The 16,321-nt window shown below is 43.9% G+C and overlaps 1 protein-coding gene across 3 annotated transcripts in view; it reads left to right on the top strand.

Moving 5' to 3' along the window:
- PDE7B (phosphodiesterase 7B) overlaps positions 1 to 16,321 on the top strand; it is a 261,431-nt gene that overhangs the window by 222,084 nt on the left and 23,026 nt on the right. For all 3 annotated transcript variants that reach the window (XM_054023408.1, XM_054023409.1, XM_054023407.1), the window contains 5 exons: positions 2,189 to 2,340; positions 3,648 to 3,711; positions 6,277 to 6,372; positions 8,626 to 8,726; positions 12,136 to 12,267. In XM_054023408.1, the coding sequence (XP_053879383.1) occupies positions 2,189 to 2,340; positions 3,648 to 3,711; positions 6,277 to 6,372; positions 8,626 to 8,726; positions 12,136 to 12,267 (545 nt within the window). The remainder of the gene's footprint in view (positions 1 to 2,188; positions 2,341 to 3,647; positions 3,712 to 6,276; positions 6,373 to 8,625; positions 8,727 to 12,135; positions 12,268 to 16,321) is intronic.

Here is a 16,321-nt window from a genome sequence, read left to right as displayed (position 1 = left end):
GCAAAGGCTACACACACAAAAATCACCATCACAACTTGGAAACTCATTAAGAAGCAGTGCTGAACTTTTATAAACGCCAGCGTCTGGATGCATATAACAAAGAGCATGCAATCTTGTTACAGGCCATGAGAACTGAATTCTACTGATGATTCACTATGGACACTCCAAGGCCACTCATCTTACCATGGGGATGGCATGGAGTCTAATGGCTCTGGTTCACTTACTATTTACCATCTAAGAGCACTATACACATTCATTCACTGCCCACATGGGAAAGAGAAAAATTTAATTTTTTAAAAACCACACACAACATCACATAAAAGGAAGATGTCATTAAAGAGGACAGTGTCATTGTAACAGTGTTGGTCGCAGGATATGAGAGAGACAAGGTGAGTGAGTTAATATCTTTTATTGGACCAATTTCTGTTGATGAAAAAGACAAGCTCTTGAGCTCCACAGAGCTCTTCTTTAGCTCAAAAGCCTGGCTCTTTCACCAATAGAAGTTGGTCCAATAAAAGATATTATCTCACCCATTTTGTCTCTCTCATTGAAGAGGACAGTGTCAGTCAGTATTAGACTGATCCAACATTAGATCCCAAATTGGGTGCACAAAGTTTCCCAGCAAATGTGGGAATGTGGGGGAAAGAGAACTACAAACAGATGCTACAGCCAGAAAAGTTCATTCAGAAACTTAATATCTAGATCTTTTAACTTCTGAGTTCAACATGTACTGGCTTCAGTTCTGTTTGGAAAGAGATCGAGTAGACCAGAGTGTCTGATTGTCACATTTCCACATTCAGAATGCAAAGTGTATTTTCATTGTAATCCAAAGGGATTTAGAAGCATGAATGATTAACAAAAGCTGGGAGTTTCGTTCTGTCTGATTTCCTGAAGTTTACCTTGCAGCATCAAAAAAGTTGGTCACTTTTTTGTTGATTGTGTGCCTTATCTGTTTTGGAACTATCCATCTATCTAAAGAGCATGGCACTAACAGTGCTGGTACAAATTACTCCAGGAAAATACAACTCGTATCGTGAAAAGATTTAACCTACCCAAAGATGACAATTCTACATCAAATTCTACATCAAACCCTGGACCTAACCCAGCTTTTTGTGGGTCTTTCTGTGTATAATAATATTGTCCCAATATAACTGTTAAGTAATATGAGCAAAGAATAATTGGAACTGGAATAACCAACTATTTTATCTCTTGGATGTGTACAGCCTTTTACTAGCAAACAGGAATCCCAAAGTGACTCCTGGACCTGTCACTTGTTGTACATCAGTGAAGTATATCAGCAGGTGGAAAAAAAGTCCTTATTTTAAAAGAGCTTGTTGTTATATTTATGTATTCATTGTGTATTTGTATTATCATCACAGCTGGAAGCCCCAATCACGGACTAGGACCCGCTGTGCTAGGCTCTATACAAACACAGAACAAAAAGTCAGTCCCTGCCCTGAAGAGCTTACAGTCTAAATCCCCTCTGACCTCAGATGGTAAAATTAAGTGCATGTCAGCCTCTCCATTAAGCACCATAAGGCATCATTCAGAAAGTTGAAACCTCAGAAGATCCTTACTGAGGATTATTTCAACTTCAGCACAGCAAATCCCTCTCCTATGTACTTAGTTTTGACTTATTCACCTTCCAAAAGAGCAGCGAAAGTCAAATTTAAGTATTTCTCTTAATCCTTACACAAGTTTTGCTAATAGGACACATTACTATTCACATGGGGTATTTATGTGGGCCCCATTACTGTAGTCTCTGAGCACCTCATACTCTTTAATGTGCTTATTCTCACAACACCCCTGTGGCGTAGGGAACTGAGGCACAGAGAGACTAAGTGACTTGCCCAAGGTCATACAGGAAGCCTATGATAGAGCATGGACTTGAACGCAGGTCTTCTAAGCTAGTATCTTAACCACTGCACCGTAATTCATCTCTGTAATACAACTATACACCATTACTTCTAAAGCTAATGTATAACTTGTGCACGCACACTTCTAAGACAGAGATTTTATTCCTGAATCTGAACAGCAAAGAATGCGGCATTAAGAGTATTGTGGTTTCTTGCGAGTTTGAGAGAAGACATACACAATTATGAAATGTTCAATGTTTTCTTTTTAAAGAATGGAGAAAGTTGTCCTTGAGCTCCAGCATGATGGTTTTTGTACTAATTACTTTTCACAGATACAACACACTCAGGGGAAATTGGCACCAAGAAAAAGGTGAAAAGACTGTTAAGCTTTCAGAGATATTTCCATGCATCCAGGCTGTTGCGTGGAATTGTACCACAAGCCTCTCTGTACTTACTGGATGAAGACTACCTTGGACAAGCAAGGGTAAGAGACTTCTCCAAATCCCCAATCCTTGGAAATATCTTGCTGAAGAATGTCATTTTATAACTTGCTTTTCTGAAAAACAAATGGGTGGATGAACTGGCTAAAATTACCCACTCTAATTTCACCCCCCAACAAATGTACTAGACTTTGCCATGGGTTTTATGCTCATAGCATTAAGGAATGAACATCAGAGTGACAAGGAAATGTCTAGACCTGATGCCAAAGTTCAAACTCAGCCAGCCCATATTACAATCTGGAATTATTAAGTGAGGAACATACATTTGTATGCCTGAAGGATCCCTAAGTGAGTTACAAATGTAAGCTGATATAAAACTATACATAGGATTAATTTCATCCACCAAGAAAATGCTGCCACCTCTGCAGCAATTATTTAACAGTCCATAGTAACACTACACAACAGTTTAGGCTAGAAAGTGAAGAATGCTAATTGAAAAGAGAAGTCATAGTAGGCAAATTATAATTACCTGATTCTTCAACCCTTACTCACTCTGAGTAGCATTTACCCACATGATTAGTACTGTTGATGTCATTAGGATTACTCACGTGAGTAAGCATTGCTCAGTGCAAGAAAGGGTCACAAATCGTGGCCCCCACTTGGGAATCTGGACTGTGTCAGGTGCTGGGGGAATAGTATGACAATGTAGAATTTGCCATATTAGGTCATGCAGCTGATCCAGGTTCAAAATCCTGAATGCACCTAGTCAATTGTGAAATGCTGTACATGGGGGGTGGTACTGTTGGACTCCTCTCTGAGCATACAGCATGAGATTATAGGTTATTCCTGTGTTTGCTTGTCTGGATAGTACAGCTACATTTTTAAGAGGGCACATCTCTTCACAGGAACTAAGACAAAATGCAGGAATCAAGCCCTCAGGAGAACTCACATTGTACGAGTCATTTTGAAAAATTCAGAGCTAATTTGAGGCAATAAGGGAAGGCTGCAAAAAGTTGCACAGCGATGGACCGTTTGGCAAAATGTTTTCTTTGATTTTTCACATGTTCTTCTTGCTTCAGTTGGAAAATATTTTCGGCAGGGTTTCATTTACTGTACTTCTGTCAAGTAAAACGGCAAGAGGATTTCTCACCCAGTGGAATAAAACTTGGCTCTTGAAGGCAGACATTGCTATTTTGATCCAATTTCAAATCCATCTGTATAGCTCTCATGAGGAGAATTTTGAAGCTGCAGCAACTACACCTATGATTACTTAATGTACAGTAATAATTATTTAAATCTGCTTCACAGTCTGACATAACAGTCATTTTGCTTTTCATGTTTGCATTTTCAGCACATGCTATCCAAAGTGGGAATGTGGGATTTTGACATTTTCTTGTTTGACCGTTTGACAAATGGTAAGTCATAAAAAAGTAACAACAAAAAACCCCAAATCTTTTTTGTCATATGATCCCCCTCATACAGTTATTCTAGGAATTCCTAATTATTTTGCTAGACTTTTCCTGTTCAGACATTTAAATGGGAATTGTAGGGTGCTCGGCTCCTTACAAGATCACACCATTAAACATTTACAGAACATTCACAATTATTTGTTATATTTAAATGTATCCCATATCTATAAATTTAATTTCTTTATATTTGTCAGGGCCACTTTTATTTATGTATTGTAAATTGATAATTACTTATATTTAAATGGCACGTTCCACTGGGAAAAATCCACAAGTGCTTTAAAAAATGTGTTCATTTCAGATCAATAATATGCACTGGCCCTATACCACCCACCTACACTGCGATGATCCTCTCATGATCAGCTACACAGACTTCAGGGCCAGACTCCATCAGCCATGATTTTTTATTAATATAAAATGGTTTTGGTCTGAATTATGCTTTACTTATATTATTTGTCAGGATAGGATATTAATTCTCCTCTCATTCAATAATGCCATAATTATGAATTGCCAGTAAATATACGTGTGTATTCAAGTCTATATTTGATTTTGCACACACAAATCTAGACAATGAAGTAGCACAGATCAGTTAAGAGTAGAGGAAGGATTCAGAGCCTGGGGCGGGGAGTGGGGTCATGACCACCCTATCCCTTCTACACTGCTAAATGGGAGGGGCTTCCCTATTAGATCCCAAGTAGATTGGCAGTAGAGGCAGAGCTGAAGTATGGAAAAGGTTGGGATTCACTGGTTTAGAGGATTACTTATTAGCCCTCTGATTGGCAGTAGAAATTATGAAGAAAGGTGTGTAAATGACAAAGAAAGCAAAAATGTAATCCTGCTGACTTGCTGAAATTACATTGAATATAGTGCATTATCTTCCTGTGCTACCATCTTATAGCACTACAGCTGAAGAATCAAGGAAATGCCTTTCTATCCTTTTACCTAAAATCTGTTTCCTCTTCAGACATTCATTATCCTTCAATCCTGAATCACCCTTTCCTTATATCATTGTACTTTTGTATAATTTACATTTTCTTTCAGTTCCATGAACACTGCCAATGGATTATTATAGAATTACACATACTCTTCCTAAATAGCTTGTCAATATGAATACCAATGTAGGACTCAATTTTACCATTATTACCTGTACTGAACTCTTACTGAAGTTAGTGTGAATTTATGGGGGGATTGAGTCTTTGCTAAGTTGAAACTCATTTTCTGCTGCATATGACTGCATTGTTACTGTCAGATTCAATTACAGCCATGTGCTGAACTGGATGCATGGATTATTCATATGGGTGTGCATTCATTTAGGAAATAAAAAAGTTCAACTAATTACAAACTGTTGAATTACTGTTGACAGTAATTTGTTTGGCTCTTAATACCAGTTAGCTTTGGCCATGTACTGAAGTAATTGAGATGAACTGACACTATAATGGAGGCTTCTGATTTTAGGTTTTAACTGATAAATACTAATAAAACACGTGCAATTTAAAAAAAAATGAAATTTATGTTTATCAAATAAGCACTGGAAAAACACCAGAAATGGTTACTAAGTAATCATATTGATTTCACTCCTTTTCCAGTGCAGTTTGTTTATATAGGCTCCTTGGCTTGTGTCTAAGGGCTTGTCTACACAGAACAGTAAAGTGGATTTAGGAATGTTATTTCTAAAGCACACTAACATGTTGTGCATTAATTGGTCTGTGTGAACCCTGCTGATGTGCACTAAAGGTTTCCCAGTGTGCTTTAATGTAGTGCTGTTTGAAACAGTGCTACATGGATATACAAAGAGAAAGCCCCGAAAAATCCTGATTTTTGGATATTTATATAGAACTCAAAAGTAGCTAAAATAAATGCTGAAAAATGAAATTAATAAACCCTGAGAAATAGAAGCCCTAAATATAGTTCACGGGGGACATTGTGCTAAGTTCAAGTGCTAAAACCATCAACTTCATCTTCTGCATAGACTCCTGAAGTGGCCCTTGTTTGTGAAGTTCACAGCTGTGCTTGTACTGAAAGGTTTCCTTCCTAGTAGGTCTCTTCTGGGCATTGCTTTGTGAATTCAGTACATGTATAATGCAGAAATGGGAAAATGATTTCCAGTACAATATAAACTACACACAAGAAAGAATATCTCAAAGGTGAATTCCACTGACATTGTCCATACAGGACAGAGTTCTGATCCTGCAAATACATTGTGATGAATACTTTACTCCCATGCGCAAAGTTACTTATGTGCATAAATGAGGGTTGCCAACCCTCCAGCATTGCCCTGGAGTCTCCAAGAATTAAAGATTAATCTGTAATTAAAGATTATGTCATGTGATGAAACCTCCAGGAATATGTCCAACCAAAATTGACAACCCTAACATAAGTGTTGGAAGGAGCAGCTCTCAAGAGATTGAATCAGTTCAGACCATTAGAAAATAAGCAAGATCTTGTTTGTACACAGTTGTCACTGCATTATTTATCCACTGTTAAAAGAAGTTAACGAGTGTTCTATATTTTCAGGAAATAGCCTGGTAACATTGCTGTGCCACCTCTTCAATGTGCATGGGCTTATTCACCATTTCCAGTTAGACATGGTTACATTACATAGGTTTTTAGGTAAGTCCTTTCTTCAACTCTATCATCAAAGGCATTTTACAGCTTAGTGTCTTGCTTCAATTATATTTTATAATATTGCTGACATTTGCAAGAATATATATATATATATGGCAGCAATATATTAAATACACTAACTTACTTTACAAGCAATAAAGACTCAGACCAGCTGAAGTCAATGGTGAGACTTCAGTGAACTTTGGATTGGTCTCTAAACCAATCTTTCATCAGCTCAGATAAAGCTGAACTGCTGATTTTTTAAAAAAAATCAACCACCTTATACTGAGCCACACACAGACTGGGTAGGCCCACACAGACAGAACCCCCCACACACTGTAGAACCAATCCAAAATACATCTCAGTGGAAATGGAACTGTAGTGCAGTGTTGTTGTTTTAGTGATTTATAGAGCAGCTAAGAGCCTATTTACAAAATTTAACAAATTATATCAAGCTGTCTACACTGGATAGCACTGATGAAAGCCACTGCTGCTGTCGCCACTGCCAACAGAAATATTAGCCCCCATGTTGTCAGAGTACCAAAGAAAGAAAGAAAGCCAAAGACAAGTAAGTCCATGCATCCTGTCCTGTCAGAGAGTTTCAAAGGTAGTGTCCTGCCAGTGAGAAAGCACAGCTGCCACGCCTGGAAAGTGCAAACTCTGCAACAGTCAGGAGGGTACCCCAAACACCAGAGTACTTCGACGTATTTTAACTGCCATGACTGACTGTACAGGGTAAGAAGCAGCTGCTCAGATCACTCAATCCGAAATTATACAAGGCTAAAAGAATTATCAACACCTTCAAATGATGTATATATTTGATATATAGACATACAGTGCTAGCTATAAAAAAAAACCCTACTGAAATAGTATATACACATATACACACCAGTAATTGTCTCTAGCAACTTGTATAAAAGACCAAAACCAACAATTACAACAAAAGCCCTATGCCAGAAGGAATTATCCGTGAGTGATTTTCTCTTTTGTGTCACATGCACATACTCAATTCTTTGCCTCACATGAGGTGTCTGTCCCAATCAGTACAATATGCATTCCATCCTTCTGGCAATTAATAGCTAGGGATTTCCTTGTCTCCCCTGATACATTTTAGAGACCCAGGTTGCCAGGAAAGCCATTCAATAGCATTGAGTCAATGCCACTGGAATTTTGCTTCTGATCCCTCTCCCCGCTTAATAGGACATTGTCCTCAGAAAGAAGGGTGATTTGGACAATGTTATAATACATACTTTGCGTATACATTGTCAATGTCATTTTGCCCTAGGAGGCACAGTGGATTGGCTGTTGTTGATATGTGCTACCACGTGGCACAACCAAATTTCAGGAGCAAATCTCAGTGATTTCTTGTGCCAATAGGAGCTGAGAGAAGGCTGTAAAGTCGGATCTCAATCTTCCAGGTGGAAAATTAACAATTCCAGCACTAGAAACTAAAACAAGAGCGACTGGGATTTTAAAATGCAAGGATAGAGATGACTAAAAATATTCCAGGAATTTCCACTTGGATTACCAAAATACTGTATTTCTGAGGCCCTGCCTAAAGAACATGAGCACACCTTTGTCCATGGATAATCAATCAAGAAACAACCCCCTCCCCCCCACTCCACCCAACTGATCCCACTTCCCGCCTCTGCTGTGAAATAGGTACTGCCTTAATGATATATTACTCACCTACGACAGCGGCCTAAAATAATTACACTCTAGTATGTAAAAAGCAACAGAGGATCCTGTGGCACCGTTAAGACTAACAGAAGTATTGGGAGCATAAGCTTTCGTGGGTAAGAACCTCACTTCTTCAGACTTGCATCTGAAGAAGTGAGGTTCTTACCCACGAAAGCTTATGCTCCCAATACTTCTGTTAGTCTTAACGGTGCCACAGGACCCTCTGTTGCTTTTTACAGATTCAGACTAACACGGCTACCCCTCTGATACTTTACTCTAGTGTGTATAATTTTGCCTCCCTTGCTCCCACCCTTATTTTACTTCTAAATGAGAGCCTTCACTAAGGCAAGGAAAGCTTGATTTATGAACTAGGCCCAGAATCCTGTAGGGCCTCACAAATCCTTTCAAGCAATTTTTTTCCTCCAAAGCCATCTTAGTAAAAGTGCCAAGCCATGCAAGACGTAGACATTTGAAGAAAATCCCCAGGCCCCTGAGCATAACCCCAACTCTGGTTTTAACCCCAGTTTCCAAGAATGATCATGGTGTTGGAACAGATCTTTTCCCTGTTTTGCTTTCTAGTTATGGTTCAAGAAGATTATCACAGCCAAAACCCATACCACAATGCTGTCCACGCTGCTGACGTCACTCAAGCTATGCACTGCTACCTAAAGGAGCCCAAGGTAATAGCAAATGAAAACAATAGGACTTTGCACTGACAGAGCTTGTCAAATAAGAGTTTCAAATCATTGTACCAAGATAGATAAAATAGCTATTTTGGAGATGGGGAAAATAGTTAAGTCACTTAAACTCACCATGACTCAAGCTTACACAGCTACTCAGTAGCAAAATCAGAAACAGAGTCCAGTGGCCTGATTCTGATCTCACTTGAATTGGTGTAAACAAAGGGCAATTCTGTTGAAGTCAACAGAGTGTTACCCAGGTATAAGTGAAAGTGGAATTAGGCCCTATGTTAGGGTTACCATATTCAAACATTTAAAAAAGAGGACACTCTACGAGGTCCCAGTCCCGCCCCCGGCCCCGCCCCAACTCCACCCCTTCCCCGCCCCTGGCCCTGCCCCCGGCCCCACCCCAACCCCATCCCTTCCCTGCCCCCATTCCAACCCCTTCCCCAAAGTCCCTACCCCAACTCTGCCCCCTCCTCTGAGCACCCCTCATTCCCCCTCCTCCCTCCCGCTCTGATCTTGGTTGGGGATTGCTAAGTGCTTCCCTGCTCCCGGCTTGCCCTGCAGCCCCTGCACCCCCCCCACCCCTGCAGCCTCTGCGCCCCCGCCTGCCCTGCCCCTGCACCCCTCCGCCCCTGCAGCCTCTATGCCCCTGCCTGCCCTGTTCCTCCTCGCCCTGCAGCCTCTGCACCCCACCGCCTGCCCTACCCCTGCGCCCCCCTGCCCCTGTCTGCCTGCCCTGCTCCTCCTCACCCTGCAGCCTCTGCACGCCCCTGCCCCTGCAGCCTCTGTGCCCCCTGCTCCCCACTCGCCCTGCAGCCTCTGCGTCCCCGTCTGCCCTGCTCCTCCTCGCCCTGCAGCCTCTGCACCCCCCCCCCCCGCCTGCCCTGCTCCCCCGCTCACCCGGCAGCCTCTGCCTGGCGGGGGCTTCGGATGCTCCGCGGCGACCGGGGCAGCGCGGGTCCCTGCAGCCCCGGCACACGCCGCACTCCCTGCCCCGCGCTGCAGCCTCCTTCCTGACGCGCAGGGTGACAGGGCTGCAGGAAGGGTCCCCCAGTGGCTGGGGAGTCCCCGCCTGCGAGGGAAGCCTGAGCCTCTGGCTGGGCCCGGCCTCCCCATGGTCCTGCGGGCTCGGCTGGGGCGCACGGTCTGCCCGGCCTCCGGGGGCAGCAGCGGCCCCTTCACCGCCCCCCCCTTCTCCCGCCTGAGCTTGCTACAATGTAGCCGGGCGGCTGGGCTGCACTGTGGACCCGACGGGTTGTGCTGCGGTTGGGCGGACCCTGGCTTATGCTGCCTCCCTATTTCCCCGGCCATGTCCGGCTTTTTGGCAATTCCCCCCAGACAGGGATTTGAGTACCAAAAAGCCGGATATGTCCGGGGAAATCCGGACGTATGGTAACCCTACCCTATGTTTCATGAGTCACAGTCCTCTAGACTAACCACAAGACCATGCTGTCTCTAAATGCACAGGATAGCTGACATCTGGAGTCTGCAGGGCACATTTGTTTCTCATTGCAGGGCACCTTATTCAAATCAGAACTAATATTCATATTAGTAATAAATAACTGGCACTCAGCAACAGAAAGTCTTGGGGGCCGGTTCCAAATCATAACAAGAATGATCTTCCACTCTGTTTCTAAATGACATGAAAGGTATTTCAGAAAGGATTGTGGCCAACATTTTCAAATGTGAGTGTGTGAAGTTAGACAGCTAAATCAGGTCTATTATTTACGTGTCTGAATCTGGATTGAGATGCCTAACATTAAGCAGACAACTTTGAAAATGTTGGCCTTTGGACACGGATACACTGTTAATACAGTGTGCTTTACTAGTAGTGTAATATACCACTAACATTTTCAAGTAGTTCCTGATGGCAGAGTTGATCTTATATGATAGGTTAGACTGGTAGTTTTATACGTTGTTTCTAAACTGGATCTTTGAGACTAAATAACAGTATTTTTGTAGCAGCTACCCTGTTTTTTTTAGCCTGTTAATTGCTCATGCTAACATAAAAACTATTATAATAATGAGTCAGCATATAGCCAGTGGTGCAAGTAGATTTTAACTCTTACCAGTACAGTGACTCATGGGAGGGACACGAAGGGGGGCACCAGCTAAAAGGGGAGCACGTGACCTCCCCATGTGACTCCTCTCCACCCCCCTCCCAACCTAGGGCCCCCGTGCTCTCCCCATCCCACGGGGGGGCTCTGTCCTCCCGCTGTGCTGGCTCCCCCTGGCATTCAGCTGCTCTTCCTGGCAACCAGGCCCCGGAGCCACTCCCGGATGCTGCCTGGTGCAGCACAACAGTTGTCTGGGAGAGTGCCTGGCTCTCCCAGGCAGCCACTGCGCTGCACCAGGCAGAGTCCCAGGCAGCGTGGCTGGAAAAGGAGACGCTCTGGCCTTCTCTCTCCGCCCGGGCCGGAGGGGGCCCTTGAGCCTGGGGAGGGGCACTTGACCCTCCCACCAGTCCAGTGGTTCTCAAACTGGGGGTCGGGACCCTTCCGGGGGTCGCAAGGTTATTACGTGGGGGGTCGCGAACTGTCAGCCTCCACCCCAAACCCCACTTTGCCTCCAGCATTTATAATGGTGTTAAATATATTTAAAAGTGTTTTTAATTTATAAGGGGGGGTCACACTCAGAGGCTAGCTATGTGAAAGGGGTCACCAGTACAGAAGTTTGAGAACCACTGCACCAGTCGCTGGCCCGACCCCAACCCCCCCTCACAAAAAATGGTCTGTGACTAGAGCCCTGCGCGGATACAAATGTATACCCATGGATGGGGATAGAAATCGGTATCCACTGAACCACAGGCCTCTCCCAGGAACTGCAGCAGTGAAAGGAGAAGAACATGGGCCCACCAGGCACCCTCATGCCAGCAGCTCCTCCAGCACAGCTGTACTGTCTCCAGCCCTGCCCACTGCCCTGTCCTATGACAGGTCTGTACAGACCCCAGACAGGAGACACAGCTGCATGGAAGGGCTGGGGGCAGTAAACAGCCAGGCCCAGGGAGCTGCTGGTGTGGGGCTGCCCGGCGGCCCCATGTTCTGCTCCTTTCACCGCTGCCATTCCCAGGAGAGCCCTGCGGTGTTCAGCGGATACCGAATGTGTCTTTCCAGTACGGCATATCTGCAATAAATATCTTAATGGTATAGCGTACCTGATCGTACCAGCTTACTTGAACCACTGCATTATAGCCTGATAGTTTTGATAGATACAAACTGTGCAAGGAACTCAAAAGTGCCATACCTGTGGATCGCTGTGTATAAATAGTTATCTCAGATGATAGCATTGTAAATTGAACTATAAAACCAAACAATTATCTGATGTAGCAGTTGCTTTGATTTTCTTGGTAAAAGAATTGTTTGCCTGTTTGTGCTAATGTTGTGGTCAATTTTGTGTGGTCCAGCTTGCCAACTTCCTCACCCCTCTGGACATTATGCTTGGACTGCTAGCTGCTGCAGCTCACGATGTAGACCATCCAGGGGTCAACCAACCATTTTTGATCAAAACCAACCACCACCTTGCCAGCTTATACCAGGTGAGACTGTGCTTGCAGGGTTGGGGAGGATTAAGATGGGCTTAGGGCATTGCTGCAATGCATTTTCAGGTTGAGGCTATGGTTTCAAATCTAGCTGAGTCACAGTTGTTACGAGTTTGGCAATTTCAACATAGATCCTCAGTATACATTTGTTTGCATTGCAAAACTACAGCTGCAACTGAGCAATAGGGTGCAAATACCAATGCCTGTTCAGGACAGTATTGGCGCTGAAAAGGCAGCAAGGCTGGGAATATTTCTGGAGTGGGTGGGCTGGGGTAAGATTGTGTAGATTTGTGGCTTACAATCAACAGTCTTCTCAAAATTCCTTCCCAACCCCACATATGGTGATCAGTTAGACCCTGAGCATGTGAGCAAGAACCAGCCAGCCAGGTACCTGAGAGAGAGAGAGAGAGAATGCTCAGTGCCACCTCAGAGCCCTGGCCCACCCCTTCCAATGTCCCATCTCCAGCCATGGCCATCTCTTCAGAGGAAGGAGACCAAAACCAAACAAACTCAGAATACAGAGGCGGGGGGGAGGAGCGGGGCGAGAGAGAATCCCTCCTGACCCTTGCAGGAGATCAGGTGAAGCCCTGAAGCGTGAGATTTTAGTAACATAAAATATAAACCAGAAGGGACCCCCAGGGCTGCTGAGCACTGCCCCCCAACACCACAGGCAACTTTGTCATACAGTGCTACTCATAAATGTGTCCAGCTGTCTCTTAAAACTAATTAAGTTGAAACTCTATATTATTTATGTGCACATATATCTATGTATATAATATATCCATATATACAATATGTAATATATCCATATTATTCATGCACATATAAATCCATGTATGTTTATATGTCAGCTTTGGCTACTGTACTTAACTTCTTAGAAGCAGCAAGCCTGTGTACCCTGTAGTCAGCTGCAGCAGCATGTGGCATTGGAAAATCCTGACTCCCAACAGGCATAAGTGGAGTTAGGGTCAGGGAACTGGCTTTGGGGCTTTTCACGTCCAAGAAATACAAAAATGTGTGCACTGACCATGATCCCTGGCGTTCAAAACTCAGACAGTGAACTTGGACCTGTCAAAAAAAAAATCTGGTGTATTAGTGATTGATAGAATTCTTTAAACCTTATACATTTTAGAACAATGAGGAGAGGGGTTGCTAAAGGCCATGTGCCTTTCTGAATACACTAAGCATGATACAGCACAGTCCTGATTTAATAATTTGCTGAGTACTTAAAGACAGCGAAAGATTCTCTCTTCCTCCCCACCCCCATACCTCTCATCTGCCCCTCCCCCACCCCCACCGACACTTGTGGTTTTACAGATAAGATGGTGATTGTGTAACAGTTCAACTGTCCTTCTACCCTGAGATAAAGGAACAGACAGGGCCATGTGAGCCAAGGCCAGGACAGAGCGATGCTCACATAGCTATGACTTTGTGACAGGCTTAACTTGCTGAATCAGTTTATGATAAGTTATACCCAAACAGCAACCACAGCTAGGTTCTGCCTACATTATTTTGCTCCAGTCTCCTCTAAATGTCAGAACAATTGGATTGGAGGGGGGAGGAGGGGAGCCAAATGGCTGTGGAAGGCAGGGTTAGGATCCATTGAAAGAGAAATGGGGGAGAGCCATCTCAGACAAACCCTGAGTTCTGACAACAGAAAATAGAATCATAGAATATTAGGGTTGGAAGAGACCTCAGGAGGTCATCTAGTCCAATCCCCTGCTCATAGCAGGACCAATTCCCAACTAAATCATCCAAGCCAGGGCTTTGTCAAGCCTGACCTTAAAAACCTCTAAGGATGGATATTCCACCACCTCCCTAGGTAACTTTTTTCTTTCAACAGTCTACTTAATGTGCAGTCGTCCTCACTTCCTGTTAGGTTTTGATTTACCTCTGCACTACTGGGTTCCAGCCAGAAATAGGAGCCTTCTCACAGGGAAGCCCATTCTCATGTCATTCATAGCCCAGCTTTGTGATTGTGAGAGATGTGGGTAACTCAGAGAAGCACCCAGATTTGGGGGATTTATTTACATCACTGAATCTTCTGAGGTTTGATCATCAGAAACATCAGTGGTATTCTCATGACAGCCACCACCCTATTTGAGAACATTCTCTTCCACTTCTTTTGTGACTGTCTAAGGAACAATATAATTTTGGCCCCCAGTAATCTCATTATGATGGGCTACCCAGTATGGGAACTGTAACAATCCGTACCATGGGTTTTAGGTCCTAAACATAATGAAAGCTTCCTACAGCCAGCCATAAATATATCTGTCACATAGAGGGTCAAATAAAGGGTTAAGCTTCCTCTAGATCATGAGTTAATTGTTAAGAAACACATCAGTTTGCAACACTAACCCACCACCTCCTAGTCCTCTCCCTGTTTGGTTTATATCCCCACAGGCTAAGGCAATCTGATACCTGTTAGCAATTAACCTTAATAAGTCAGCAGAGGGGTCCTTGGTGGAAAGCTGACAATTCTAATTGCTAGCAGCAGCTGTATGGTTTCTAGCTGCTCGCACTTAATGCTAGAGATGTATGGCTTCATGCTCAGCTGTCACTTGTTAACCTGATCTTTCTTTAGTTGTCCAGAGTGAACTTAAAATATGGGGGAGGAAAGGGGTGAAGAGAGAGACTGAGAGCTTTTATGCAATCTTGCTGCATAATGTTGGACCATGATGGGCAGTGGGTGAAGCTTCCCCTAGGGGAGGCTAACTCCCTGCCCTGGTTCTTCCACCGGTGGCCCCTCCCCCACTACGCCCCAGGGCCCACCCCTCCCTGGGTTGGCTCCCTCCCCACTCGGACCCCCTGCCACCACTCTCACCGTGTCCCTCCTCTCCTGTCCCCTCCCCCACAAGGCCCCCCTGCTCACTGCGTCCCTCCTCTCCTCCACCCCCTTACCCTGTGAGGTCCCCTCCACGCCCGCCCCCCCAGTCTTTCCTCTCCTCCACCCCTCTCCCCCACAAGGGTGGGGGGGTAAGAAGGGAGGTGGCAAGCAGCAGTCAGGGGGAGGTCTCATGGGGAGAGGGATGGAGGAGAAGAGGGATGCGGTGAGCAGCAGGGACCTGTGGAGAAGGGGGGTGGAGTGGACGACAGGAGGGACTCACCAGGCAGCAGCAGGTGGCAGTGGGGGGCCTCTGGGAAGGGGCAGAGCAGGGAGAAGAAGAGGGGTCCAGCATTGCCCAGGCATCCAGTAGCCTCCCCTGGCCTATTATACCTGCTGCCCATGCATGAGTATTTACAGAACTGAAAATACTCAAACTTTTTATTCTTCTAGTAGGAACTAAGTAATTATCATCATATCTTGCACTTCTATAGCAGCTTTCCTCAGAGAAATTCAGAGTACTTTCCGACATTAACTAATCAAATCCCATCTCTTTCCCTGAATATATAGAAACATCTCACAGCTTTAGTAAAACAAAAAAACAAAAAAGAGCAGTGATACAAAGAATGAATTAGAACAGTAAATTCAGAAAATGTGAAAGAAATAAGAAAGAAAAATAGATAATGTGAGCATCTAGCTGGACCTGTTTTCCCATTTATTTCCCTCTCTCCTCTCAGATCTGCAGTAACATGATCTACCCAACTTTCTTCTTTCCACTTTAGTTACTAGGTACTAATAAATGGTGTGTCAAAGAAACAGTATGATAGAACTTGTAGAATGCAATAAGCATTTGTCATGGATGTCTCCTCAGCAACAGGACTTCTTGATAATAAGATAGTTCTGAGAAGAATTGTTATAGTTTATACTGTCACCATCCACCATCTTATGATAGGTCTGTATCTGTTGAGGAGTCATCTTGATGTCACTTTCATTATTTTAAAATTTATATTGTGGCAGTGCCTAGTCAGGACTCCATGTGGTAGTCACTGTCTCTTAGTATGTGTTTGGACAGTGCTTGCCTCAAAGAGCTAACACACTATTTGTTGTATGATTCTGCAGGTACATCAGACTTTGGTCATTTATTCCTGTTTTATATTTCCTCCTAACTAAAAATCATAGGTAACAAGGACAGATTAAAAGAAAATACGAATTATAGGAGGAGCTGGT

Source organism: Malaclemys terrapin, chromosome 3, assembly GCF_027887155.1.
Source record: "Malaclemys terrapin pileata isolate rMalTer1 chromosome 3, rMalTer1.hap1, whole genome shotgun sequence".
NCBI lineage: Eukaryota > Metazoa > Chordata > Testudines > Emydidae > Malaclemys > Malaclemys terrapin.
Note: the sequence above shows the minus strand (reverse complement) of the source record. Positions and strands in the feature narration are given on the sequence as shown.